This window comes from Orbicella faveolata, unplaced genomic scaffold, assembly GCF_042242905.1.
Source record: "Orbicella faveolata isolate gen_17 unplaced genomic scaffold, um_ofav_v1 contig_24, whole genome shotgun sequence".
Lineage (NCBI taxonomy): Eukaryota > Metazoa > Cnidaria > Anthozoa > Scleractinia > Merulinidae > Orbicella > Orbicella faveolata.
In genome coordinates, this window is record NW_028301552.1 from 8379543 (window position 1) to 8407507 (window position 27965).

General features: G+C 38.8%; 2 protein-coding genes and 1 pseudogene across 2 annotated transcripts; 2 read left to right on the forward strand and 1 right to left on the reverse strand.

The window, feature by feature from the left end:
* Positions 1–5267: 5267 nt before the first annotated feature.
* LOC149110250 (uncharacterized) lies at positions 5268–9776 on the forward strand. Its single transcript, XM_089292887.1, has 2 exons — positions 5268–6027; positions 8899–9776. The coding sequence occupies exons 1-2, from the start codon at positions 5677–5679 to the stop codon at positions 9502–9504; spliced, it is 957 nt and encodes a 318-aa protein (XP_089149013.1). The 5' UTR covers positions 5268–5676; the 3' UTR covers positions 9505–9776.
* Positions 9777–11828: 2052 nt separating this feature from the next.
* On the reverse strand, positions 11829–12635 carry LOC149110251 (uncharacterized). Its single transcript, XM_089292265.1, has one exon. It carries the CDS (start codon positions 12633–12635, stop codon positions 11829–11831), a length of 807 nt encoding a protein of 268 aa, XP_089148391.1.
* Positions 12636–22853: 10218 nt separating this feature from the next.
* LOC110055285 (putative skeletal organic matrix protein 5 pseudogene) lies at positions 22854–27965 on the forward strand (annotated as a pseudogene).

Consider the following 27965-nt stretch of genomic DNA (forward strand, 5'->3'; position numbering starts at 1 on the left):
TCACAGGATAGGAAAAGTCGAAATTTGTTTCTCCTGTCACAGTATATGAAAATCAAGTGTAGTTATAGACATTTTAATATGTTTCTAGTCATTTCAACGGCCAGTGAAGATATAACTGACCAAAACAGTTATTTGTGTACAACGCGTTTAATTTTGTTATTATGCATCTCATTATGGCGTCATAGTATTTAACCGAATTACGGCCGGTGGTCATCTTTTGATTGTCAAAGGTCCCAAAGAAATAAAACCCAAATCGAAAAGAACTATCTTTCAAGACTTCTTGGTAGTGTTATTGTAAACTTTGAGACACTACCACATGTATTATTTGCCAAGCTATTCTAGGCCACCTTTGCCTTAATTTCAAAAGGCCGAAGATGTCGTCTCTTAACAGAGACGTAGCTCCTCCAGGAATAACACGAGACAAAAGCTATCACTTTGTCTTGATTAAACAAGTCCAACTCTATATTTCTATAGCTAGAAAAGTCCTTCTGTTACATTTTTGTTCGTATGACAACTGTCCGAAAAGTGCATAATTTCAGGATCGCGCTTGGTGAAATTTGAGCAATTGACCCGCCGAAAGTTTTTAACGGCTTATTCCCGTTAAAGTGCATATTTCAAACAGCTAACCCCATTTCCGTTTGTTTACTATATAAGGCTACCTACAGGCAAAAAATGAGCCAAATCGATTTTTGGCCGTGTCCGCGATTTTTTCGATAATCTTTGATTTTTACTGACATTTACTCTTAAATTTTTAAACGCCTAAGGGTTTTTTCTTCCCTTAACTTCATTTCCATACATTCGAGCTCCGCAAAATTACCACCCCCATAAAACGACCAAAATTTCTGGGTCTTTTTTAAGGCAAAAAGAAGACACCTAACAAAATTGATTGCAGTTGCGATTAATCCTAGACTCCGATATAGGGAATGTTGTCGCGCAGCAGCAATTCCGATTTTGTGGAAAAATTGTATAATTACAGCCGGGTATTAAACAAGGCTCATAAAAACTGACTAGTAAAAGTTTAATGCCCTATTACATAGATTCCCGCATGATGTTGTTCCGTTTGCTTGGAACAGGACTAGATGATACTTTTGCATTTGATTTCTCTCATTGTCCACAAATATGGAACCAAATAATCAACGAAAACTTTGATCAGACGACATGTTTGTTCATATACGCGATCGTTGATCCATCCCCCCGCCCCTTTCCCACCAAACACAAAAAAACTGATACAGAGGTTTTACCAAAACCATTTAGGACGAAAGTTACAAACGTTGAGCGTTTTGTGTAAAAAGAAATTCATCATAGGAAACTAATTATACAACGGCTTGCCTTTTCCTATTCACGAACTGTTTAATTTTCCACGAAGTCACCTGCTTACAATTAAAGAGATCAATTTCCTTTTATTTTTAATCACTGCCAAGTAAAGAGAAGGCGGGTCAGTGTTTCTTGACAACCACTCAATTGAAAGCATTCATAAACAGGAACAACTTAAACCTAACTTGGGCATGCTTCACAAGTCATAACAGATCGTCTTGCAGAAACATAACATCTTCTAGACTCTTCTCGACTTTTAAATTGAAGATCATGCTTACCGTTTCATTCTATTCTGTGTTTTTGGTGCTATCCTGTCTGATGACCGACGTCAAGTGTTCTTCAGGTTAGATTTCCGCTTTTGCATGAATTTATGTTTAAAAACAGGGGTTACTATTTTAACATTGCATTTCTGAATGAAATGAATCAATAGTCGACGAGGCGACTGGTGAGTTGGTCTACTTGTATTTCAGCTGTAGCATTTTTCTAGATTTCTGCTCTAAATGTTTCGCTGTCCCTGTCAGTGAGAGATGAAAAGCTTGTCTTACAAAAAACTGTACACTTTCGCGTCGTCATTGTCCGTACCGTTTAACTCTGCTACGTTACCATAGCTTGCCCCGGTTGTCCAGCTAATCTTTAACACTGCGTCGCCCTTAAAAACTCAAAAATGCACGCTACTGGGACGTTTAAGTTAAAAACAGGCCTGCAAAATAATAATGCCTGGTTATTTGATGTTGGAGTGACCGCAAAACCTTTCTACCAGGAATAGAAGTAGGGAAAAGTAAAATGAAAAAAGAAAAATGTCTACTTAAATGAACTCGACTCGACCACGATACAATCCAAACCCGTGTGTTTCAACGGAAATGATATACATTTAACATTTCCTAAAGTTGAAATGGGAATGTTGATCAGTGTCACATATTTTGATAACAAAAAAAGCGTCAACTATACATATGATGAAAAACCAGCGTCGAATACCCAGTTTTCATTTCAATACTGAATTACTTTCCTGGTGCCGATGGCAGGTGGCCCGTACGAGGGTCTCAATAGGGTTAACTGTTAACTGCCAACCGTCAAATGACCAAAAAATAACTGTCAACCGTCAAAAGCGCAATATTTTTACAGTCAACCGTCAAATAAGTAAGCCAGTATTAGCGTCAATGCAAATGTCTCAAATATCCCTAATTAAGAACTTAACGACTGACATAAATGGGATAAGTTTCATTATTCTCTTTATGAAGAATTGTTTTTTTAAACTTTTTTTTATTTTCCAAGTTGTAGTGGTGGAACGATTTCACTCCATCACTCCTTCACTCCTTCACTTCCCGTTAGACATTTGGAAACCTGGGGGGGGGGGGGGGGGACTTCCATATGAAAAGGCAAGGGATGCTGGTCGGAAAATATGAATTTTACTCCTAAGGGAGACTAATGTGGACGTTGCTTGAGCTTTATTACACCCCTAAAAGATACCACTTAAAACGGAAGCGGTTCGATCACTAGCCGCTGTTCAAGAAAGGATCCCGCGCGCACTTGTAGACCGGACTCGCCTACTCGAGATCGTGATCAGCGGAAATCAAGCCTGAAAACAGAAATTAAATGAGAGCATTTCTTTTATTATTATTTCCTCGAGTACACCCTAAAGGATACTTTGACAGCTAGAAATAGTGACGTTTCGTCATCAACACCCTAAGTGAGACCAGAATCCTTGATTTGTACCCGAGACGACGAGCATCCCCGACCTTTTCATATAGGAGCCCCCCCCCCTGCCCCCCCCCCCCCCCGGGTTTCAAACATCAGCCGTCTAAGGCCCTATTACAGTCGCTTACAGCGTGTCATATGTCAAGTTAGTTATTTTCGAGAGATAGAAGGTATAACGACTTTATTCCTTGTAAGGAACATACTTATGGTTCTTCCTTAGCGATTCCATTCAGGGAAAGTCTTCATGGTTTTTCCTTCATAAACCTACGCGATATTGTGAGTTCGAAAGCAATCGATATAAACGAATGACTGAAGGATCCAGGCGATATTTTTAACACAAGAAACGGACAGACAAACGCTACCTTTCGGTAAATGGTTTCTTGACAGGACGATGAAGAAGAAACGCAAAAATAATCAGTACTCATTTCCAAGATTCGAACTCTCAAGGTCTCGCATCGCGAGCTTATCACACTGCGCTAGCTACACGTCAGTTGCCGGAGGGCGAAAATTTTACGTGTTATTATTTATTTGCGTACCGCAGGCTCAAGTGTTTTGCTCAGCCTATACCTCACTTTTGACCAAGCAAAATGATCTTGCCGTTTTTCACTACAGCACAAGGAAGACATGTACAGATACGTGCTATTTGAAACGTGTAGGCGAGCCTGAGTAACAAACCGTTTCTAAAGTTGACCTTTTTCATTTTGCAAATATCACAACACACCCCTGAATGGAAAAAGGCTTTATGGGCTTGTTCGAAAGCTAGACTGCCCTCACATCACAAGTAGTTCCTTGTTGAGCAATGCCTCATAACACCCTTTCATGATTTATTTTCCAAGTTCAGTGGCTCACAGCCACTTTGATTATATTACAAAGATACATTTACAGTCCAGTCCTTTAACTTCTAATGTTAGGAGCAGGCGATTGATACGTCCAGCGGTACCAAAGGGGAAGTAATAGGGACTTTAAGCAAATCACTACGGCTGGTGCAACTACGGCTGCCGTGACTGAAAAGGTCTGGGAAGGGTACGTCTCGGTGGTCTGCCAAATTTTAAGTTTAGCGAGAAAAGAGAAATGCAAAGATGAAAGAAACATCGTTAAAGGAGTTTAAAATCTGTTTTATTTAGTTCTCGCAACCAAATGGCTTTGCTCAAAATTACGATGGCCGATACTCGCCTTCCTAGGAGGAACAGATTATTTCTGAGCGAAAGCGAATGCCATACACTTTGTACCGTAACAATTTGATCGATGAAATATATAATTTCAGAGACAAATATCTCACAGAATATCCAGTGAAGAACACAAATATATCAATACTTTAATTTCGTGTTATAAAAGTTATTTCAAAAAACTAGCCGTCAAATGACCTCAAATTTAACTGTCAACCGTCAAAACGGCTTATTTTAACCACAAAACTACCAAACTGAATCGAAAATTGACTTCATTCCCATGGTATCTCAAGGTTGCTTTAATTTGGAAAAACTAGAGTGCTAATATGTTGAAATCTAACATGTAACCAGACTTCTTACATCTTTTCCTTTTTTTTATTTAATTCTTTCGTTTTGCTCTTGTTTTGTTAATAACATGAAGATTAATTGATGTGAAGTTTATATGAAATAATTCAGATATGAACTGCGGTTGTAGATGAAAGTGAAGAGTGATCATCGCAGTATATTTTCAACGGGATTCGAACCCGTGACCTCCGCGATACCGGTGCGCTGATAAACTTCACATCATTTCACTCCTCACGGGAAGATATAAACTCAATTAAGTGGCCTCGCTCCCAATGTGTGGCTTCATAGTTCAATTGGTAGAGCATCGCACCGGTATCGCAGAGGTCACGGGTTCGAATCCCGTTGAAGCCCTGATTTTTTTTTTTTTTTTTTTTTCAGGCTTCTTCTTTCCAATTGCTTAAATTGGAAAATATACTGCGATGATCATTCTTCACTTTCATCTACAACCGCAGTTCATATATGAATTATTTCATATAAACTTCACATCATTTCACCCCTAACGGGAAGATATAAACTCAATTAAGTGGCCTCGTTCCCAATGTGTGGCTTCATAGTTCAATTGGTAGAGCATCGCACCGGTATCGCAGAGGTCACGGGTTCGAATCCCGTTGAAGCCCTAATTTTTTTTTTTTCAGGCTTCTTCTTTCCAATTGCTTAAATTGGAAAATATACTGCGATGATCATTCTTCACTTTCATCTACAACCGCAGTTCATATATGAATTATTTCATATAAACTTCACATCATTTCACCCCTCACGGGAAGATATAAACTCAATTAAGTGGCCTCGCTCCCAATGTGTGGCTTCATAGCTCAATTGGTAGAGCATCGCACCGGTCTCGCGGAGGTCACGGGTTCGAATCCCGTTGAAGCCCTGATTTTTTTTCAGGCTTCTTCTTTCCAATTGCTTAAATTGGAAAATATACTGCGATGATCATTCTTCACTTTCATGAAGATTAATTGCCTAACCCCCCGGAAGGTAGGATAATTTGCTCTTTGTCTGGTTAGTTTTGGCGAAAGTAGAAAATTTAAACTGAATAGAGATATTGATGGAGTCTTATCAATTTACACCTTGTTCATTTCGTTAAGAAGATAGTGTGGCCGTCTTAGTCGTTTATAAGGAAAGACCAACATAGGAAAACGTAACGTACACATCTATGTTGAGAAATTGTAGTATGTTTTACTTAAAATACTCCATATATTATTGTCTAACAGAACAACAGACAAACGTTTTGGAACATGATGATTCGTCTCAGTCGCATGATTGGTTTCGGTTTTCAGTGGACGAGTTCCATTACCTGAATGCGGCTCGAGTTGGATCCTCTGCAGCATATGGCGACCTTGACTGTACCTTTAAATGCCTCAGGAATCCTTATTGCCTGTCTGTCAATCTGGCCGCCTCCAAAGATGCCAATGGAAAACTTTGGTGCGAGCTGCTGTCTTCTAATAGATACAGAAACTCCTTGGATTACAGAGCAAGCAAAACTTCCCATCATCTTTTCCTCCTGGTAAGGTCTGTTTTATGAACTGCTGAACCGTCCAACGATAATCAAATAATAAGAGAAATAGGCAACCGTACCGATGGGTTAAAATCGCAAAATTGGGAATCGCGATTGCTAAAGCTGGAAACGTGAACTATTGTATTCTCAGCAGGAGTCATAATCGGGGACGGAGACCGTAAGTCTTGGGATCCGCGCGCACCTATGACATGGGACAATTTTTCTATTTTTAGAACAAATTGCGCCATCCTGACGTCATATATCCGCGCGGATCCACGCACATGTCGGGGGCTCTCGCGTGGATGCTGTCTCGTTGACTGATCAAATGGTGAGAGTTGCGAGATTCTCTTGCGTATTTTTCACCGCGATGGCAGGGAATAAGGCAGGGAATACGAACCAGGCCGCTTATATGCAGTTTTACGCTCTGAGCTAACGGAAAAGGTGGGTTTTTAGGGGTCGAAATCAAGACTTCAATCTCACGTTGGGAATGAATAATAAGATCGGCTCGTGCTTGTTGTAAGCTTACGCGTATGTTTTTGCCTTTGTTCATACTCTGGTATCGAGTTAATTTGTGAGTTTCTCAGACAATGGTTAATCATAACCAAAACCTGTTTTGATGGTTTCTTATTGTTTCTGCTTGTTTGGTGAGTTTGCAAAAGTTTTTGAAGGGAAAGTCTGACGCGTACAATTAGCTCATTTGCATAGTGCAGCTCGTGCACTTTCAAGTCCGAGTCGGTGTTTTCAATTGTCAACAAATCTTGACAAAGATTTCTTTCGTTATCTTTTGTGCTGAGATGCTGCAACAAATTTCACGAACGCAAAAAAGGCTACTAACATCATGTGTGTTTCTTCAACATAAGCATAGTGAGGTTTTACACTGCGAAAATGAAAATAGATAAGGAGTTTTGATAACTCGATCAACAAAATCGAAGTCGTTATTCGAAGTTGATTAAAGAAAGCGTCATTGTAACTTTGCTGATTATTTCTGCTTTATTCACATATTTCCAGCTTAGCTTTTAACATGTTCTCAAACATTTATCAATCTTAGCCATATTGAAAAACTATAGAGTTATTGTTTGAGCTCGATGTACGAAAGTACGGCGGCGGAAGTCCAATTTGTCATGTTTACTGACTGTACAAAACACGGGCGCTCTCATTCATCGACAACAGAGAATTTACTGGATGTTTACACAAATAAAACTGAGCAGTATCTACGGACGTAAAGGTATTGGGCCTTGATGAAACATCAAGCGTTGTTTACAATTCAGGCGAAACTCTAACTAGCAATTATTTTGTTTTACTTTTCGGTCGCGATAGACTGGTAAGAGGAGCTAGGAAACCATGAAGTCCTGAAGCTCTGCTATATCTAACTATATCCAGCTAGCTTTTTGCTGTGTAATGGAAAAGCTGTTAATCTTCAACATAAGTGAAATTTAAAGTAGAGTAATGTACAGCTTATGTAAAAGAAGCATCCATCGAAACACAACTTGGTCAGCGATATATATAAGCTTAAAGCGGAACATACCTAAATTCGACACGGTCTTACTTCACTCAAACTGGAGCAGCTTACGACGAAGATACTTAAGTAAGCAAAATTCCAACAGACGTAAACGCGTTAAGTTGTGGGCCAAAAACATGAAAAATATCGGGAATTTCGGACGCCATTTCCCCCGCGCGACATCCGCAGAAATCCTCGCAGCATGTACGCGCGTGTGCCGCAGGCGATGGCGCAATTTGTTCTAAAAATAGAATTATTGTCCCATATCATAGGGACAATCCCAATACTTGAAATGGCGCGCGCTTACGGTCTCCGTCCCCGATTATGGCTCTTGATTCTCAGAGATTTTTAGGTTATGAGCAGGCACTACATGAAGGAACGCTTTGTGGTTCCTGATTTTTTTGGACTTTTCGTAGATAGCTAGGCCATCTCTATATAACTGGGGAGCTCTGGCGGCCCTAAGGTCCTCCAAGCGGAACCCTATATTCACAGAAACCCATGAATTGCTTTTCTCATGCTAAAAACGACTAGCAGTATTGCTCGTGCGCGCGTACGCGCGATGACAACGACAACAGCCCCACGCAACATGGCAGCCATAGTCCAGCTAACAAGATGACCGAGACATGCAGCTTTGGTTTACAGCGAACAGCTTTGATATTGGACATGGTTGTTATTGTCAAAACAAGGTATCTGGCTACCAGTAGCACGTGACTATATTACGGGCTTCATTTTAGCGCTGACCGAGCTGACGTTTTCTTTTAAGTTGACCTCTGACCATGTACTGGTTTTTCGCATGCATCGCGGGCTCAAACAAGGTTAACTTTCTGTAATCAGGGTCGGGTTGTTCGAAAGCCGTTTAACGCTTACCAAGAATTAAATAATTTTTTCTTGCATACAAATGTTTTTCACTGCTTTTTCCTTCTGTACTTTGAGATTTTTCAAACTCAAAACTTAAAGCCAAGCAATCTACAGAAAACCTCGCCCCAAAATTCCAATGCGTTCCCGCGATCCTTTCTCAGAAAACGCGCGCCCGAATTCGGAAGGTAAATAGGTTTTCTTTTATAGGTCATGTCTACATAATATTTCGTTTTCCAGTGTTTATTATCTTAATGACAGCTTTGCAAACTCATCAACATAGGAAAGGGCATACCTTTCTCGTCATATATTTTCCAACAAGAACGATTGTTTCGGAATCAGAATGGATTCCTAATCACGTCTGGTCCACGGCAATATACAAAGGCAAATACAAATACTACGTTCCTGCTCTGCCAAAAACTATAATTTGTAATGGTTCCCCACTTCTCTCTTTTCTTTTTCTCCAAAAAAAACTTTCTATTTCTTTTACATAAACTTTAATCAGTGTCAACAATATTATCTTTTAGGAAAACAGGGTCATTTACCACCAAAACATGACACCCTCTTGGCTCGAGGCGCACGCGTCGTACATCAACAGTCATCGTTCCAGTACCACTAAACAGCTCACATTCAACCAAAGTTCATTGGATTACGCCGTTCTCCTTAAGGTACCCATAATTCCCGCCGATATATTGGAAGATTCAACTTTGGTTACTCTCAAAATTGTGGTTTCTATGGATAAAGATTTTGGAGAGAAAGAGGACTCCGATCCGATCTATGGTGTGTCAGACGGCGTCAACTTTCTTGGGTTTGAGACGGTCGATAGAGGTAACTACGGTGCTTACGCTCCCTGTTTTCAGACGGAAGGAATTTCTGGTAATAGTTTGAGTGGAAGAATGTGGATGAACAGTCCCCCCAGACCAAACGACTCCTTCTATGACGGTCAGTTTGTCATCACGCTCAAGTTAAACAAACACTGGGGATCATGCTACACTGCGCATGACGGAGGCTTTATGAAGACCGCTGCCTACAGCAAGCGACTGCTACTCAGCAAAGGTCTTACTCTCGAGGTTTACAAAGGAAGTAAAGACGAAAGAGTTGGGATAAAGTTTATCGAAGTCACTGTTATGTAACATTCTTAGAGAGAAATATTTATTTCTCACGATGTTACTCGGTAGAAAAGCAAACATAAGCAGTGTAACAATCACATGTACCGCAATTATATATTGGCGGCTAATTTGGAAATGAACGAGTAAAGACTGATAAACTAGAGCATTTAAATGTAACAGCAGCTACAAATTTAAAGCATATGTAACTATTAATTAAGACACAGTCAAATGATTTGATGCTAAACAATTGAAATCTTTGTTTGCTGAAATGAAAATAAAAGGTGTCAGAAAAAATACAGAGCGCGCTTGATCATGATTGCCTACTACATTTATTCAATCAATAATGATGCAGATATCTTTATGAAGTGCTTTACTCGCCCTCAAACTCCTTCTATTACAAAGTTCCGACACTAACAATTCCTCCCCCTCCCTACGCTACCCTTCCACTTTCCCCCTCCACCGGGCTGAAAGTTCACTGAAAGCCCCAACGTAGCAGATCCACTGACGTTAGCGATCTTGAATCCTTGAACATAACTGACTTACTGATACGATGCTGAACAGTTGAACCGTTCTGACAACATTTGGGTCTAGCCTTTTGCCTCATTAACTCGCTTTTGCCAATCGATTTAATTATAATAGCACGTGTATATTTTTCATAAATTAACAAAAATCTATAAGCTGCTTTAATTTTTGGTCAAAGCCTCTTAAAAGCAAGTTATCATTTATCTAGTGTGTCGTTCCAGTCAACAACCAAAGCCACCTGTTTTACAAATTTTGGACTCCTAAAGATGCCGCGATTCTAGCAAGATGATTCAAATTTTTAGTGCCTAAAAGGTTCATGTTTTACCTCTTCATTTATGTGAATTTGAGCCCCATCTATCTACACAGGAAGGTGGGAATGTTACCTGTAGTATCAGCATAAGTATGCTTTTGTTTAGTAGCTAGTTTTATTTACAAAAAAAAATGTACGTTGTCCTTCCGATCGATGTTCTCGATGTCATGCTACTTAAATGCAAACAGCACGTCAGTGGCCCCACCTGTTTGTCATGAAATTGATTTTCTTCGATGTTATCCTTTTTTACCATGACAAACGCAAAACAGGAACTTCGGTCAACCAAATTCGCCTGAACTTCCATAAAACACCTTTATATTTTGAACAACTTTCATACATTTTTCACTCGTCTCGCAAGTCAGCTGCTCTCCACGTTATCTTCCATATAAATGATCACGACTTAACATTTTAGTTAAATTTTTAAACGCCTAAGGGTTTTTTCTTACCTTAATTTCCATTTCTATACATACGAGCTTCGCAAAATTACCACCCCCATAAAACGACCAAAATTCTTGTTTTTACGGCGAAAACAAAAAAACCTAACAAAATTTATTCCAGTTACAATTAATCGCTAGACTCCGAGAAAGAAAGTTGTCGCGCAGCAGCAATTCCGATTTCGCGGAAAGATTGTATAAGTACAACCAGGTATTAAACAAGGCTCATAAAAACTGACTAGTAAAAGCTAAATGCCCTGTTTTATCCTTGTTCTTTTCTCTGATAACCGAGGCCAACTCTTTTTCAGGTTAGATTGTCGCTTTTGCATGACCTCAATATTTAACAATTCAAACATGCTTTTAGAGTCAGGTGTTGCAATTTTAACATTTGTTCACATAACTGTAGAAGAAACAAAACACAAACCGCGGTGATAAACATGGAACCAAAACGCATGTTAAACAAAGCTAATTTCCTTGACGTTTCGTATGTACAACATACATCTTCAGAAGTGACCGTTAACTACATTACAATCGAAATTTAAACGCGAAGAGAAAGAAAAAGACTGGTATCTAATAATATGTAACAAGACTAATGGTTAATAACAAACAGATGAATGAAAAAAAAAAAAAAAAAATTACCATAATAATAATAACAATACAAAATGCTAGTAAAGAAAAAGTTTTTCACTGCCAACGTTTTCATTCAAGGCTGGCTTTAAATCACGAATTAACAATGTTTCCTTAATTTTACAATGTATATCTGACCTACCAGTTGCTAAGATATCAAAATTGTCCCATTTAATATTATGACCCGTGGAAGTAACGTGATCCGCAATGGCTGAGGTGTGACCGCTTTTAGCAAGGACCTTAAAATGTTCAGTTTTTCTATCGTGTAGTCGGCGCTTTGTTTTTCCTATATAAAAATCATTACAGTCCCAGCAGCTTGCCTTGTAAACCACCTTAGACATCTGAGAACGGCTGAACCTGTCCTTGTACGGGAAAAAAGATTTGATTCGGGGGGTGTTTCGGGAAATTATTTTAACGTTAAAACAACCATAAAACTTATAGATACAAGATTTAAGTTACTGGGTAATTACTTTACTTTGGAACCCTAAAAATGGTAAAACAATGAAGATTTCTCTCTTGGGAACTGTAGTGATAGGGTCTTTAGGTTTGTTTTGATGTCTATTCACTACATCGTTCATGTTGTACGTGATGATACCACGGGGATAACCATAACGTGCCAATAGCTTCCTGAGATCATCCAAGGCAGACTGTAATGATGAAGACGATGAACAGATGCGAAGACAACGATAAGTAAGGGTGCGGATGAGGTTTATCTTGTACTTGCGAGGTGTGAAGGAGTCCCATTTCGTGTAAAGGCCAGTGGAAGTTTTCTTACGGTAAATGGATGTTGAGAATGAATTGTTATGGCGTTTGACAAGAACATCAAGGAATGGAAGTTCGTGATCCTGTTCAAATTCAATGGTAAATTTGATGTTGACATGTCGGTCGTTGAAATAAGAGAGAAATTTAACAGCAGCGTCCTTATTGTCAAATAAGGTGAAGGTGTCGTCAACGTATCTGAACCAAATGGTAGGATGAGCACTGTTATTCATCACCCACTTCTCCTCAAAATGACACATAAAAATATTGGCCAAGACAGGACCCAAAGGGGAGCCCATGGCAACACCATCAATTTGATCAAAAAACTGGCCGTCAAACACAAAATGGCTTTTCTTAGTGGCAAAAACAAGCAAATCCCTTAAAACAGGGCGAGGTAACTTGGGTGGATCAAATAAGGCATGTATTGTCTCTTCAAGTGGAACGTTGGTGAACAATGAACTAACATCAAAAGAGCACATAAACTTGTTGTTGTGGTTGTACATCTTGGCCCATTCAGCAAAACTAAAAGAGTCCTTCACTGTAAACTGGTTGGTGGAGATAGGTTGAAGTACACGCACCAAATAAGAGGCAAGATTCTAATTATAAGTGTTAATAGACGAAACAATTGGACGAAAAGGGCAGCCAGATTTATGAACTTTGGGAAGACCATAGAGGACACCAGGAGTAGAACCAGAAGGCATTATCCTCTGAAGCGTAACTTCATCAATGATACCATCTCTTCTAAGTTTACGGAGGTAGGAGATCAGACTGTCCTCTCTAGACTTCGTCGGGTTTTATGTAAGCTTTTTAAATTTTGTTTCATCGGAGATCAACTGTTTCATTTTATTGAGGTAATCAAGTTTATTGACGATGACAACGCCGTTACCTTTGTCGGGTTTCGTTATTATGATACTGTCATCACTGCGCAAATCATTAAGGGCTGTCCACTCTTCTTTAGTGAGAATGCGCTTCTGCCGAGAGAAATCATATGAGTAGATGTAGCTGTAGGAAATATTTTTCAATTGACTCTTCAACCTGTCCTGGTTTTCGCTAGTCAAAGTGGGCCCAAGCCTACTAAGATCGCGGAAAAGTAGCTCAAAAGAACATTTGACATCATATGTATCGACCTCCTTCGGCGGCAGACAGAAACGTAATCCTCTTGCCAAGACCTTTTTTTCGGCCTCGGTCAAGACACGATGCGAATAATTAAAGATGATATCATTGTCATTCAAGTTTGACAGCCGTGGTATTCCAAGTTTTCGCTTCAAATTATTAAACTTCTTATCAAGCTTAAATGAGATGCGGTCTTTAGACTTCGATGCTTTTGCTTCAATAGTAGAGCAGACGTGACAAAAATCCAGCGGTGATAAGGTAGCTTTAAGAGGTCACTTCTGAAGATGTATGTTGTACATACGAAACGTCAAGGAAATTAACTTTGTTTAACATGCGTTTTGGTCCCATGTTTATCACCGCGGTTTGTGTTTTGTTTCTTCTAAAGATACGATGGCCAAGGAAAAAGAGTTTTTACATAACTGTGTGGGATTAATCCCTTTTCGACGAGGTTTGTTGCTACAAAAGCAAGTCAGCTGGGGTGAAATATTTTAAAGATCAGCTATTATTGCTGCCGAGGCATTTTTCCAGGTTTGAGCTATAAATGGGTCGCAGTTACTGTCACTCCGACACCAAGCAGGCGATAAAATTTTTGTAGTGATGGAGTGACCGTTTCCACTTCATTATAATCATTCCATTGAACTTTGTAGGACACACCCTTCTACCAGGGATGATAGCATGAGAAAGAAAAATCGAATAGGACAAAAGAAAATGATATATTTGAATTAAACTCGACTTTTCACGATAAAAACTACTTAAAACTCCCGTTTAGCGTAATTGATTTATCATTTTCATTTTTAGTCTTCATCCTTACTTTCCTATAGTAGATTGCTTGATTCAAATAATGATTCGTATATACAAACATGGTAGAATGTTTTTAAGAAAACCTTTTTCCGTTTTGTTCTTACGTGGTTCAATTAAAAACGCGCAGATCCGACACCATGCAAGAGAATGCTTTTCTTTGTTTACTACCGCAATAGGCATGAAAACAGCTGACAAACCGTGGAAAGAGCTCATAAAGATAAATGAATGCATGGTTACTATTGATTTCCTAAAGTAAACTAAAAACAAAAAGCTGTTTGTGAACCTACTTGTATTGAAAGAAATTCATTTTATTTGCTTTTGTACTTTCAATTTATGAAACTTCACATATTTACTAAATTCAGCATGGTAAATTGATACAGTACGGTGCGTTTTTTTTTTTTTTTTAATTGGCAATATTTGTAAAATAAATGTTGTCCTTCCGAAGTTCTTGTCTTACCCATTAAATGAGCGCAAACAGGACGTCAGTGGCAACACCTGTATGAAAAGATGTTGAATTTATGCTATTTGCTATTTGCTATTTTTTCTTTCTTACCATGACAAGCGAAAGTCAGGATCTTAAGTTTAGCAAATTGGCGAAAACTGATCATGAATTTTAAAAATGTATATATTTTTTCATGCTGCACAGCATCATTTCGACCCTTCTCGCGTTTGCAATCGATCATGCCTATAGTTTCATTTTATTGTGTTTTTTTTCTTGCTCTCTTCTGTGATAACCGACGCCAACTGTTCTTCAGGTTAGATTCTCCCTTTGCTGCATGGTTAGTCTTGATATTTAACAATTCAAACCTTTGTTTAAAGTCAGGTGTTGCTATTTTAACATTTATTCACATGACTGTATGGAATTAATCTCTTTTCGACGAGGTATATTGCTTCAAAAGTAAGTCTAGAGTGAACTATTTCAAAGGTCTTCGAGTATTGCTGTTGCAAAACTTTTTCCAGCTTTCAGCTATAAATGGTTCGCAGTTACTGTCACTCCGACACCAAGCAGGCCTTTTTTTTTTTTTTTTTCTGGTACCGGAGTGATCGTATCCACTTCATTTTAAGGATTTAACTGAACTGCAATTCACTGCTGCAATTCACTGACATCTGTTAAAGCATATTCGCTATTGAGGAAACAAAAATTGATTTGCATTGCACTGCTAAAACATGATCTATAGCCGGCGAGAACAGACGAAACGGTTTCTCCACACAATTTGGTGGAGATAAATTATTAATTTTAGAAAACACTTTAAGAGCAAATTCCCACAAAAATCAAACAAAATCAAATTTCTTCGGCAAGGCTAGAAAATTCAAATTCACTCGTCTTTTGCATATAGCTAGCCCCTAGCAAGAGCGCAAACAGGCTGTAGTTTTTTTCCTTGAAATAGCTTTGTCTTTCCGAGAAAAACAACATTTTCGATTTAACCTTCAGACTCAATTTCATGCAATTTAGCGCGTCCCAACTGGGCTGAAAATCGGCTGAAAATCGACCATTTTCATTCGATTCGCATTTCGCAACCAACTAAAAAGCGATAACAAGCTTAAAAGGCCTCGGATCGACCTGAGAAGCGAGATGACAATAGAAAAGACAACAGGGCATTGAGGTAAGCCATTTTCATTGCAAAAATACCAAAATTTCAGCTATAATGTCGATTACTGTTTTTCCCCATACAAACCTTTATAAATTCAAACCGTTGTAACACAGCATCACCATATGCTGCAAGGCAAAGGTCACGTTTTCGCGTAACCAAACTCGGTCGTTATGTAATAGTAGATGTCAGCGGTACCTGTGTCACGTTTCGCGCGCTGAACGTTCGCATAACGATTAAAAAAATGATAATAATAAGTCCTCGCATTGTGAGCTTGGGCTGCCTATGGTCACGCATTCGACTGCTGGCGTTATTTTAGTTTTTTGTGTCTGATTTGAATAATTTTTTGACGAGTGCCTAATCATTTGCCTAAACTAAACTTTACATATATTGAAAGACCTATCCTAGTAGAGTTAGAATCTAAATCTTGTGGAATTCCGAGACATGGCACATGGTCAAAATGACAATTCTTCTCACCGACTGACGAGCTCATCGTTGGAGAACACTTTGGTTTTGTTTACCGCCAAATAGTTGGATTAATCCAATATTCTTAAAACTGGGCTTTTTTGGACAAGGAATAGTTCTGCATTAAGTTGGTTGTATTACAACTTTTTTGCGCTCAATAGTTGCGAAATGCGAATCAAGTGAAAATGGTCGATTTTCAGCCCAGTTAGCACTCGTTAGATTGATGTCTGGACGTGAAATCGATAATGTCCTTTTTCTCGGAAATACCAAGACATTTGAAGAAAAAAACTACAAGGCGTTTTTACTGTTACTAAGGCCTGCTTATATGCAACAGCAGGGAAAATTTGATTTTTCAAGCCTTACCGAACTATTGTTGATTTCTGTGCACACTTGCCCTTAAGGTCATTCCTCACATTTGCATTGCGCATCCTTACTGCGCATAGTTTATGGCGTCATAAGCGCGCGCTCGTGCACGCGCATATCGAAAACATGACAGATTTGCCTTGATATTGAGCTCTGTCAGTTGAAAAATGGCTCTAGCTCACCAACGAGTAAGGGCACCCCAATTTTTTTTCCAGTCATTGTAATCAACTAATCATAAGTTTTGCTTGAGAGAAGACTGATCTAATTTCTACTGCTGAAAATTGAATAAATGAGAAAAATAGCAGAAACACCGAGGTCTTTTCTATTTTGCAGTCGGTAACCACGTCAAGAAATTTGGTTCAAATTTTTAATCAAGGATTTAGCTTTCTGCCTGAATCAAACTTAAAATGTTTATTTGTGTCTGATACAAAGTACAGACTGTAGTTTAATGCGTGTTCTTATGAGTCTGGACTCACAAAGATTTTACAATTACTGGGAATGCGTTCTTATAATAAGCATTAAATAATGCCAAAATGGGGCATTTTTAATGCCCCACTGCTCCTTAATGAGCATGGGCACCCCCCTTTTTTATTTCAAAATTGAAGTTATCATATGTCAAATATTTAGTGGACAAAGTTTGAACAAAAATCTGTTGTCACTTTTCTTCCATAGGAATTACCTTAAGAAATATAAGTGGCTAAATCCACCGTTAGCATCAGTACATGTTTTGAAAAACAAATTAATGAGCTTGAGATCTCGGTTAATTCAATCTTCGGCCTCATCAAAACTATCATCTATTGGTAAAATTCCACTAGTATACTACATAATGCAAATGCTGTAATCTGATTGGCTGAGCCATTGCACGCTATCAGCCATTACTATGCAGTGGCTGGAGATCGTCCACGAAATGGCGACGTATTTTAACGTTTTCCCAAAGTTTTGTGGGACAAGTTTGATGCAAATGGATAATTAAATTCCTGAGAAGGCTAACCGAGGGACATTTATGGTTTCTTGAATTGAATAAAAGTTGAAATTATTGAAAAAAACTGATGCGCGCGCATGCAACTTCAATGTTAAATGGCAAGTCAATCCGAGCGATCTTTTTCAGGAGCAAAGTTTAATAATACGTCGAGAAATAATTGGAAACCGTTATTTGAAGTAAATTTTAGTACGAATTCTACTAAAACAATTAGATTATTTGCTTTCAATTTCTATGAGGCCATAATTGATTCGGCCCTCGGCCTCATCAAGTATCACCTCATAGAAATTAAGAGCGAATAATCAAATTGTTAAATAGAAAACTCGAGCTCAGTCCTAATCCGTAGTTGTTAAATGTTGTTGAATCTCAGTACAGCTTCAGGCCTGCGCCTGCTCTTCTTGCAGGGTGTTTTCTAATGTTTTTTGAAACGAAAAGTCCTATTAACAAAAAGCAAATTTTGCTTTGCATCGGCAATTCGTTGTTGTCCTCGCGTATTAGCCTTTAGATTGGGACTCTATTTAAGAAAGAAACGCGTAAAGATATGACACAGCGACAATTTCTTTAACTTTCACTAGGGAGTTTACGGAACCACGACGGCGAGGCCGAGGACAACGTCGATTAAAAAATGAATTTGTATTTTATCTACGAATCTCGCGATACTCTAAAGTCATTTACGTTGTTTATCACTCTCAAAACTATTTGCAAAACTAAATCCGGAACACAACGATAAACTTGAAATAAAAATTAAAAAATTAGCCCTTGTGATTCACATTCTCCAGAAAACGCAAAATTTGGTTATTTCACGTTGTTGTCTTGCAGTTGACGGCAAAGAAATGTACCAAGAATTATATCGCACTTGCACAGCCATCAGTGTACTTTTTTTCAGTGACGTTCCCGTTGCCGTTGCCGTTGTCGTCGTGGTTTCGTAAACTCCCTACTACTGCAAATATAACGCGGCAACGAAAATTATTCCGCCAGAGATCAGGGCGAGAGTTTGACAGAGAGCAGAAGCTATCAAATTACAGGCGAAGTTTTAATATTCTCAGAATGTCAACACGACTCCTGCAAGTTTATTGTCGTGGGCAGTTATACATGATAATTTTAACAGCAATAATCTGCAATCAATAGCACTTGGGATTTAAACGCCAGCTGCTAGAGCATTAAATATTTATGTCCAAGGCAACGGTATTAATAATAATATATAGAGTCCCTGCTTGAATTGTGGGCGCTGTATCGTCATTATGCCATTGGCTCATGCAAAGCTGTGTTTCACTTTAATGTCCGTACAAGGCGCGCTTGTAAATGGACAAAATGTAAGGCTTACGTTCTTATAAAACATAGACAATTTAAAAAGAAAAAGACTAACGCTAACGCTATGGCCATTGAAGAGAAATAATACAAGGGCAACATGCCTTTTAGCACTGAAGTGAAAACTCGCCTTTTAATGGCTTACAAAATAATATTGGAAAATATATAATACATTGGTAGCTGTAATATTAAGGACTATGTTGATTAACAAAGAGAGCTGTACAATTATCAAAAGGTATATTAGAAAAATCTAGCTGAGCATAACAACATGATATCAGCGTTTTCACACGTATAAATTTTCTGGCTCTTGTTATCCAAACGAGCACCTGGCTAATAGACGGTGGCCTCAATGCTGATTGGTCGTTCCTTTTGAACATGCACAAGGCCGCACGGAGATAATTACAAACGGACGCTGTTTCAATTGTGGGTCGTCAAAGTTTATCTTTTAAGTTTTCTTACCCTCGAGATTCGATTTTGCATTCCATCATGCCTGTACCTGGCTTCTGTTGTGTCATCCTCTTTTTATCGACTTTGTTACACCAGACATGCTGTTCTCCAGGTTAGATCACTTCCATTTAGTGTCTTTAATTTGTAGCATGCAGATTAGCAACTTGAACTTTTTTCGATCATTCAATGGTTTCTCTGTGAATCATTTCGGATCAGGTGAGCGAAATGAATAAAAGATTGCAACAAAATAAAAACTACACTGCGAAGCATGTTATTTTCAAACCAGAACAGTGGGCTACTGCTCGCGTTAACAGTTAGTGAAAATCTGCCTTTTTCAGTGTCACCATCTGCTGAGAACCTGAGAAAAACTTGGGCAATATGTAGTAAACAACGATTAGTTGGCGTCTTTTGAATTAGGGGTGATTTCAACTTTTGGTTTTTCAAGTCCAGTAGAAAACTTTGCCCGTTGTGGAGGTGCAAAAAGAACTATTGAAGATTAGATTTTATTATCCACTGAGAAAGTCAGGTCGTTGTGATTGGTTGAGAGAAGGTAAATTGAACGTTATTATTTTAATTTGCACTGCAGTGCAAACTTATACAGGCGTTCTTTGTAATTTACTCAGTCATATTCGTAATGAGTAATCGTAAGAGCAATCATAAGATTAACCAATAAAGGATTTACACTGCTCAAGATATCGTATTAACATTTTTTCAAATAATAATAATTGCACTCGCCTAAACGTTCGTGAAATTTTCAGAGAATTTTCAAATATCATTCGCTCTGTAAATCCTTAATGATACTGGCATTCAAATAAAAAGTGTACAAGAATATTGGTTATATCGCTTCTGCCGCTTCACCGATAAGAGCATCAAGAATGCCCTCCCCAGTCCTTGATGAGACCTTTGTTTTTTCCTGTCGAAGTTAAATGCCTTGTAAAATATACATAAAGGACAAAAATTCAAATGATTCTAGTAAATCGTCGACAGAATGCTAAAGGAGTATCTGAGTGAAGGCCAAAGTATTCGAATAAAGAGATTGAAGACTAACGTCTTATCAGCGTATGAAGTCCCTATCCAGTGTTAAGATTTGCTCATTCTAAACTGACTATAAGTAATTACATGATTGGATTATAAACTGATGTTCAATATTTCCACTCCACCTATCAAACCAGTACTGGGAGTAATTTGCACAGATTGTGATATTTTACTGGCTTTTAACTGAAACTTCATTCTAGGAATGACCTGATTCTTACGCCATCCCCGTATGCACGCTTCCAAAGAAGTACATTGTCTCATATACCCTTATCGCCAATAACAGTCTGGGAGATTTCATTTCCTTTAACCTCGTTTGACCATATCCTTTAAATTACATAACATTCTTTAAAAGTTAATAATGGTTGTTTTTACCACAGGAGCAAACATTTTACAACAGAGTTTTAGACAGCGTCTGTATTTAAGGAGTGATTTTCACTACCTCAATGTGCCTGGTGTTGGGACAATCATGATGCACGACGACTTTGCTTGCACCTTCAAATGCCTCAGCAATCCCCTGTGCTTCTCAGTGAACCTGGCATCTTCCAAAGGGACCAACGGAAAGCTCTGGTGTGAGCTATTGTCGTCTGATAAATACAACAACCCTGAGGCATACAAAGAAAACATGAGTTCTCATCATTACTCCATATTGGTGGGTTATTCTCTAACATGATTCAAAACTTAGCACTGAGGAAGGGCTAGGCCCGAAACGTCTGCTATAGACAGCGTTTTTAATTTGACACTGCATTATTACTATATACAACTTTTAAGTGTTACCTGTCCCACACAGCAACTGATCCTTTTGGACTAAACAAATATTTATTCTCTAACGTAAACTGATATGTACATTAACCCAATTAAGAAAGGGATTTTAGGTTTTTAAACTCTTTGTTTTTGATAAGGATATATTTTATAACAATATCGAGGCTGAAAGTCGCAAAATTTTAAGAATATTTCAAAAATAATCCCGCGGCTAAGATTTTGAAAAGAATGCAATTTTGAGGGTTGAAAATTTTAAATGCAACATAATCATATATCTTTAACTAAACCGTATAAAATTCTTCCTTCTCTAAACGGCAAAACTAGCCCAAAAGCAACAAAAACAGCACTAGCCGTATGTTCGATGCTGATAATATATCAGCAAGAAGTTGTGTGCGTGATATCAGGCTTTCATGCCTGCAGGCTAGCTCAAAAATTACTTTAACACCATCCAGACACCAAATACCTTCGAGACAGAAATGTCATACGCTATAATCAAAGCATATTCATAAGAATATTCTCAGCCTAAAATCAGCAGAAAAATAAAAAAATTCAGCCTCGGCCGGAATAAATTATTTTTACAAAAAAAAAAAAAAAACAGTAGCGAGTGAACGGCTGGATGGCGAGCTCCCTCTCCATATTTGAATCTACTTAACTTAAAAAGCAATGAAACTCGAAGGAATATTGGAAAATATGAATCGCCTGCGAATATGTGGTTGCCTTGGAGAAGGTTTTAGATTCCTCTAGGCGTTAAGTTAGTTGAGGCACAGCTCGAAAAACGGCGAGAGAAAGCGAAAGAACGCCTGTGGACAAATTTAACAAAAGTTCCTTCTGCCCACTTATAGACCGCCTACAGGACCCGTAACATGACCGCCGGCTTGTGTCTTTTAGTGGTCTGCAGATGTCAAAACGCAAAACAGTCAACAGACTTGCTCGTAATATAAGCAGCTCCATTCCAATCATGTGGTGCAGGAACGAACAAAGGAGGAACAAACCTAAACATCCAGCTAGATATACGTAATCTCGATCAAATTGATGCAAGAAACATAAAAACGTCCTTATGCAAACGTTTAGTTTTCTCGAAGTGAAGCTACGACGGTCTCTGAGGAAAAACTGGACGAAGATACATATGTAAATATGATATCCGTGACAAGAAGCAACATATTGCACTTGCAAACAGTTCTTATCAAACAGCCGGGCCCGGCTCGATCAAATTGATGCAAGAAACATAAAGACGTCCTGATGCAAACGTATAGTTTTCTCGAAGTAAAGCTACGGCGGTGTCTGAAGAAAAACTGGACGAACATACTGTACTTGCAAACAGTTCTTATATCAGTTCTTATATCTGGAGAGTAATTTAACTCAAAGCTCACAACCTCTCGCAATATTTTTATTAAGAACTGGGCACATGGATTTATAGGCGTGACCTTTACTAAGGCAGTGTGTCATGCACGGAAGTGTTCAATTTTCACAAGTAAGTTGTTCTCCTGTTAACTGTTCAACTAACCTGCACATACTGAACATTAATATATCTAAACAATTTAAGCACAAAATTTAATCAGTGCAGTAACTTGCAGTATAATTGATGTTACTGAAAATATTGTCCCAGTGGTTTTTGATACCAGTTGATTTAGATTGTTATATATTAAACAATAGTCACTATTTTGCGCGACAGTGTATGCGCGGAAAGTTATCGCGAACATTATCTCAGTGTTCTGAGAAGCGAACAGTTCTCCAAGAGCGAAGCTCGAGGAAAACTGTGAACTTCTTCGAACAGATCAAGTCAAAGGACAAAATTCGAGCTTTTAATCTATCGAAGATTTTTGCACGCACGCGATTGGTCTCAACGCGCCACGTAGCCGAATATGGTAGCTGAAACTGGGGAATACCAGGTCGTCATTCCCCAATTTTCGAAAGATCCTGCGTATGGTGAAGGATTATTAAAACAATAGCCTCAATTTGATTTTAAATATGCTCGTTCCTGTTCGATTCCTGTCCGAGTATTTTTTCGTTGTTTTCACCAGAACTATGCTGAATTTATTGTTATTGTTATTTCATACTTCGTTATTTCAGTGCTCGCGAATTGTCCGAGAAGTGGACAAAAATACCTTGGGTTACCTGAGATGGACTGTAATATTGGGCAAAAGTCATGAAAAATTTAATTGGGCTAATTTCGATCAAGTACAAAGCTTTACGCGGTTCATGGGCGAACTGTTTTTGGCAAAATATCACATAAGACCCTTAGCATCTCGCCCTGTTTGTCGAAGCTCGCCAACGAAAGCTAACGAGAAGTAGAAGTTACCCGTATTTTCCTTTTTTTCCTCTGAAATTCTCAACAGATCCACAGCAAGTGAGGTGGTCTCATTCTACTTTGACTCAAAACCAACACCCGTTCTTTGTCGCATGGGAGACTTTGGATGTGGAGATGGATGATGGACACCAGTCATGAAGACTGATGGCAGCAAGGTAAGCCATAAACGCGCGGCCTATATGAGACAGAGCTTTATGGGGCTACAGGTAACGACCAGGAGCAGGAGACTATGATCGTCTGTTGGCATGAATAGGGTTCCCAGTATCAAAAACTGAGAATGTTCAGACATGACCTCTGGAGGTTAGAAACGCGAACGTCTGAGTTAAGACGTCACTTTATGCCAAAAAAAGTAGCGTCACAGATTTCTGTTTTTTTTTTGTTTTTTTTTTCCATGACATCAACTCTCACTCATGCTGATAACGAGAAAATAAAATGGACTAAAAGAGTAAAAACTGCTGAAAAATTGCATTAAATAAACGCGGAATCTACCGGCATAGGCAACAACGAGTTCAGTAAAAAACCAAAATTAAATTAAACCAAATCAACACAAACAGTGGTAATAAAAGTTCATAAAATGCAAGTTTTCAAAATGTTCATTACCACTGTTTGTGTTATATTTTTCATCGAATAAAATTTGTTCCCAGATACAATATAAATTAAAGTTATTAAGCTGTCACTCTCGCTGAATGATGATCTCAACAAAATCTGGGTTAGCATGGAGAGATTGTTTAATTAAGTTCCAGGTTGCAATTTAGGTCTGAAAATAAAAAAAAAAAGAATATAGGCGGTTTTATTTGATGTGTTACTTAGAGGGCCGGGCGCGGGTGGGTTGGGGGCGGGGAGCACTTATGGCAAGCCGTTACTACCAAAAGCCATTCGAGTTTTAAATCTTGGTCCAACCGGCTTTTAGCCTTGGCGAGTTGCAAATCTTAAATGGTTAGCTTGGAACATGTATGGGTGAATTTAATAAAGCGATGGTTGAGTCTTTTTTGGGAAAGTTCAGTTCTCGCAAGCGAGTTTTTAATTTCTCGCTAACGAGTTTTCAATTTCTCGCTAGCGAGTTTTTAATTTCTCGCTAACGAGTTTTCAATTTCTCGTTAGCGAGTTTTTAATTTCTCGCTAGCGAGTTTTCAATTTCTCGCTAGCGAGTTTTCATTTTCTCGCTAGCGAGTTTCCAGTTTCTCGCTAGCGAGTTTACAATTTCTCGCTAACGAGTGTTCAATTTCTCGCTAGCGAGTTTCCAATTTCTCGCTAGCGAGTTTTAGCTCGGCCTCTCTCCCAGGCCTTCACGTAGATTTCGATTAAGTAGTCCTGGGGATTAATAAGTTGCGATCATTCAATATGGCTGATGTTCAAATCTCAGCCAACGAAGGACAAGGAGGCCTTGTGAGTTTTTTTACTGGTTTTAATGACTTTTTAGAACAGTTAGATTCCGATGCTGACAATTTGGTGACTGAATACCTGGAAAGGAAACTGGAATTCGGTGCTTTATCACTTTTTGCTTTGCTTCTCTTGCGAGTGCTTTGAATTATTGAAATTATACGATAGCCTGAAGCGCGGAGTCAACGTAGAATTTGTGCTGTTACTTGGTCCTTGATGAGCAGCTGTGGAATTACTAGTAGTGATGACATTGCTAACAGTGCTATTAAAGCTAGCATTACTGGTACAAATGCTGGGAGAGGGCTGTGCTGTGTTTCGCCTGAAAATTCGCGAAACTTCACCTTCGACAGAAACTGTTCGTTCGTTGCTCATGGTTCCACCGTTCGTCTGAGGTGGATTTGGCTGGCTGTTTTTTAGCTCTCTGTCCAATCTACCGATCATGTTATCAAGGATCTGTCTTACGACAGGATTTACAATTTTTAGCTTACAGTAAGCTTCTGTTGCTTCACTTTCGCTTCAATCGAAAACCTGCTGGTGATAAAGCACCGAATTCCAGTTTCCTTTCCAGGTATTCAGTTCAACTGTTCTAAAAGGTCATTAAAACCAGTAAAAAAACTCACAAGGCCTTCGTGACCTTCGTTGGTTGAGATTTGAACGTCAGCCATATTGAATGATCGCAACCAATTAATCCCCAGGACTAATTAATCGCTCTCTCAGAGAAGGCCTGGGAGAGAGGCCTGGCTAAAACTCGCTGGCGAGAAATTGGAAACTCGCTAGCGAGAAATTGAACACTCGTTAGCGAGAAATTAAAAGCTCGCTAGCGAGAAATTAGAAACTCGCTAGCGAGAAATTGGAAACTCGCTAGCGAGAAATTGAAAACTCGCTAGCGAGAAATTGAAAACTCGCTAGCGAGAAATTAAACACTCGCTTGCGAGAAATGAAGTTTCCCAAAAAAAAACTCAACCATCGCTTTATAAAATTCACCCATACATGTTCCAAGCTCACCATTTAAGATTTGCAACTCGCCAAGACTAAAAGCCGGTTAGACCAAGATTTAAAACTCGAATGGCTTTTGGCAGTAACGGCTTGCCATAGGCACTCCCTTATATGTGCTATATAGCTATGTGCGGCCCCAAAGGGTGCGATTTTCAGCCATTTTGGTAATGAATAGGGTATCGATTTTGTACAATTTGGTCATAAATAGGGTATGGTTTGTGCACCCTAGTCTTGAAGTGGGTATAGTTTTTTACAAGAAGCTACTTTTTCAGCAAATTTATTGATGAGACCTTGAAGGAAAACCCCTCACAACGCATTCAAAATCGGTCTGAACTAAGGAGCTATTTATAAGTCAGGTCGGAAACAGGGTATTGATTTAACGGTCAGGTCATAAATACGGTATCGGATTTTTGGTCAGGTCATAAACAGGGTAGTACCCTCCCCCCAGGCTTAGAGGCAGTGAATGATGTTCGCTCCACTTTTTTTCGCAGAACACCTTTCATTATAATTCGGGGTACTGGAAGGATTATAATGAGTTCAACGTTCTTGGAGGAGAGACTGGATTTGACACACAAGGGACCAAGTTACCGACCTACTGGAAAACGCCCTTCTCCAAGATCTGTCTTGGTATGAAGATCGGCCAACAGATCAACTTCATTGTCATCAACAAGCAGGCCAACTCTCTGTACTCACTGATCGCCGATGGGCAATAGCGCAACACCTCACTGGGTCGTAACACGTGGAAGACGCTGATTGGATCACATGGCTCATTGCAATCCAACTGTGACAAGGAAGGGTTCAACACGGCTAGCGTTGACGTCACTTTGGGTAAAGTTCGAATTGGTATCCTTGGTAACAACGAGAAAGACTGGATACAGTGTGACTCCAGAATAGGATTTGGTACAGGAGGTTGGCACGATGACACTAACACGTGTGGAAACGATGACGCCGAATCTTATGTACACATTAAGGCCATGGGATACATCTTGGTGCAATGAGGCGTATCTGCCATTACTATTCCATTGGTAAACAGGGACGTTATATGCTTTTTAGATATTTCGGTACATCGTGTTTAATTCGTTCAAGTTTCGCAAGTTTTCGCCTTGAAAAGTAAGTTAAATTGACTTCTAGAAAAATAAATCTTCCAAAAAGGCGATTTAAAGGAGAACATGAAGGTCTTACCAACACGGAAAATCCTGACGTTAAAAAAAATTAGACGCTAACATATAAACCAGAGAAGCATGCGAACTGAGGTTTACATGCATGTAATAAGTAATTGCCTGGGGCTTTGTAAACAGCGAGCGGCCGGTTCCTATTTCATTTCAATGGTAAATTAAAATACCACCAACAAAATAGAATGACTTGACGAAACTTTGTTTACCTAGCCTCATGCAAGATGACTCCACAGCGAATCAGAGATCGCTTTACACGACCAAGGTTTTTAATTGAAATAAATTGTATGGTTTTAACGTTATATTTTAGACGGGTGTTTATTTCTCTTCTTTCATAGCAAAGTGTTCGACGGTAAACATGCTCTATAAATTACATTCTGCTGTGAAAAGCTTATCTAATTTTTCGCCGAAGATTTCTCCAAGAATATGAAACGCTGTTATTTCTCAGTGTGTCGTTTACCTTCCGCGTTCGTTCTCTGGGAAATTTGCTTTCATTACCTAGTAATTACGATGCAAGGTCATTATGTGCACCTCCGTTAAATCTTAGCCCAGACAAAGTAAAATTTTGGATGGCTTTCATTTTCTTATTAAAAATATTAATCAGGGTAGACTTGTCTTGGTTATGCACGAAATCGCCACATGCCTGCTGCTTATTATTTATAGCACTCTCGTTAATTGCGATGTTTATTTATCTATATAGTAGTGCCGATCCTAGTTACAGACCAATACTGGCTGTAAAATCCCCTAGAAGCGACCAAAAAAAAATAGATCACTAATGGAATAGAGAAACTCCTTGACTTCGAGGAAGCTCGATCTCGCGACTTTCATTTCATAACTACGAACGTAATTTCATGGGGAACAATCATGTGCTTCTAATTATTGTTTGTAGAACTTCCAAGTTTGTGTGCACAACTAAAATTCATACTCCATTGTAGTGTTAGTGATATTCAATACGTTCGCCTTATTTTGCGCAAATACCTCTTTAAAATAGTCAACTTGTTGCTAAATGTTTTAAGAATGCAGTGTGAAGTGTATTTTCGGTGTGGGTATACAATGTAGTAAATGTGGCTAAATGTCTTTTGCAATATTTAAGTTTACTTTATTCTACTTTGCGTCGA

Coding starts and splice junctions, on each gene's coding strand:
- LOC149110251 (XM_089292265.1), bottom strand. CDS start 12,635: ATGTACAACCACAACAACAAGTTTATGTGCTCTTTTGATGTTAGTTCA.
- LOC149110250 (XM_089292887.1), top strand. CDS start 5,677: ATGTTGAGAAATTGTAGTATGTTTTACTTAAAATACTCCATATATTAT. Junction 6,028..8,898: donor CCCATCATCTTTTCCTCCTG/GTAAGGTCTGTT, acceptor ATTATCTTTTAG/GAAAACAGGGTCATTTACCA.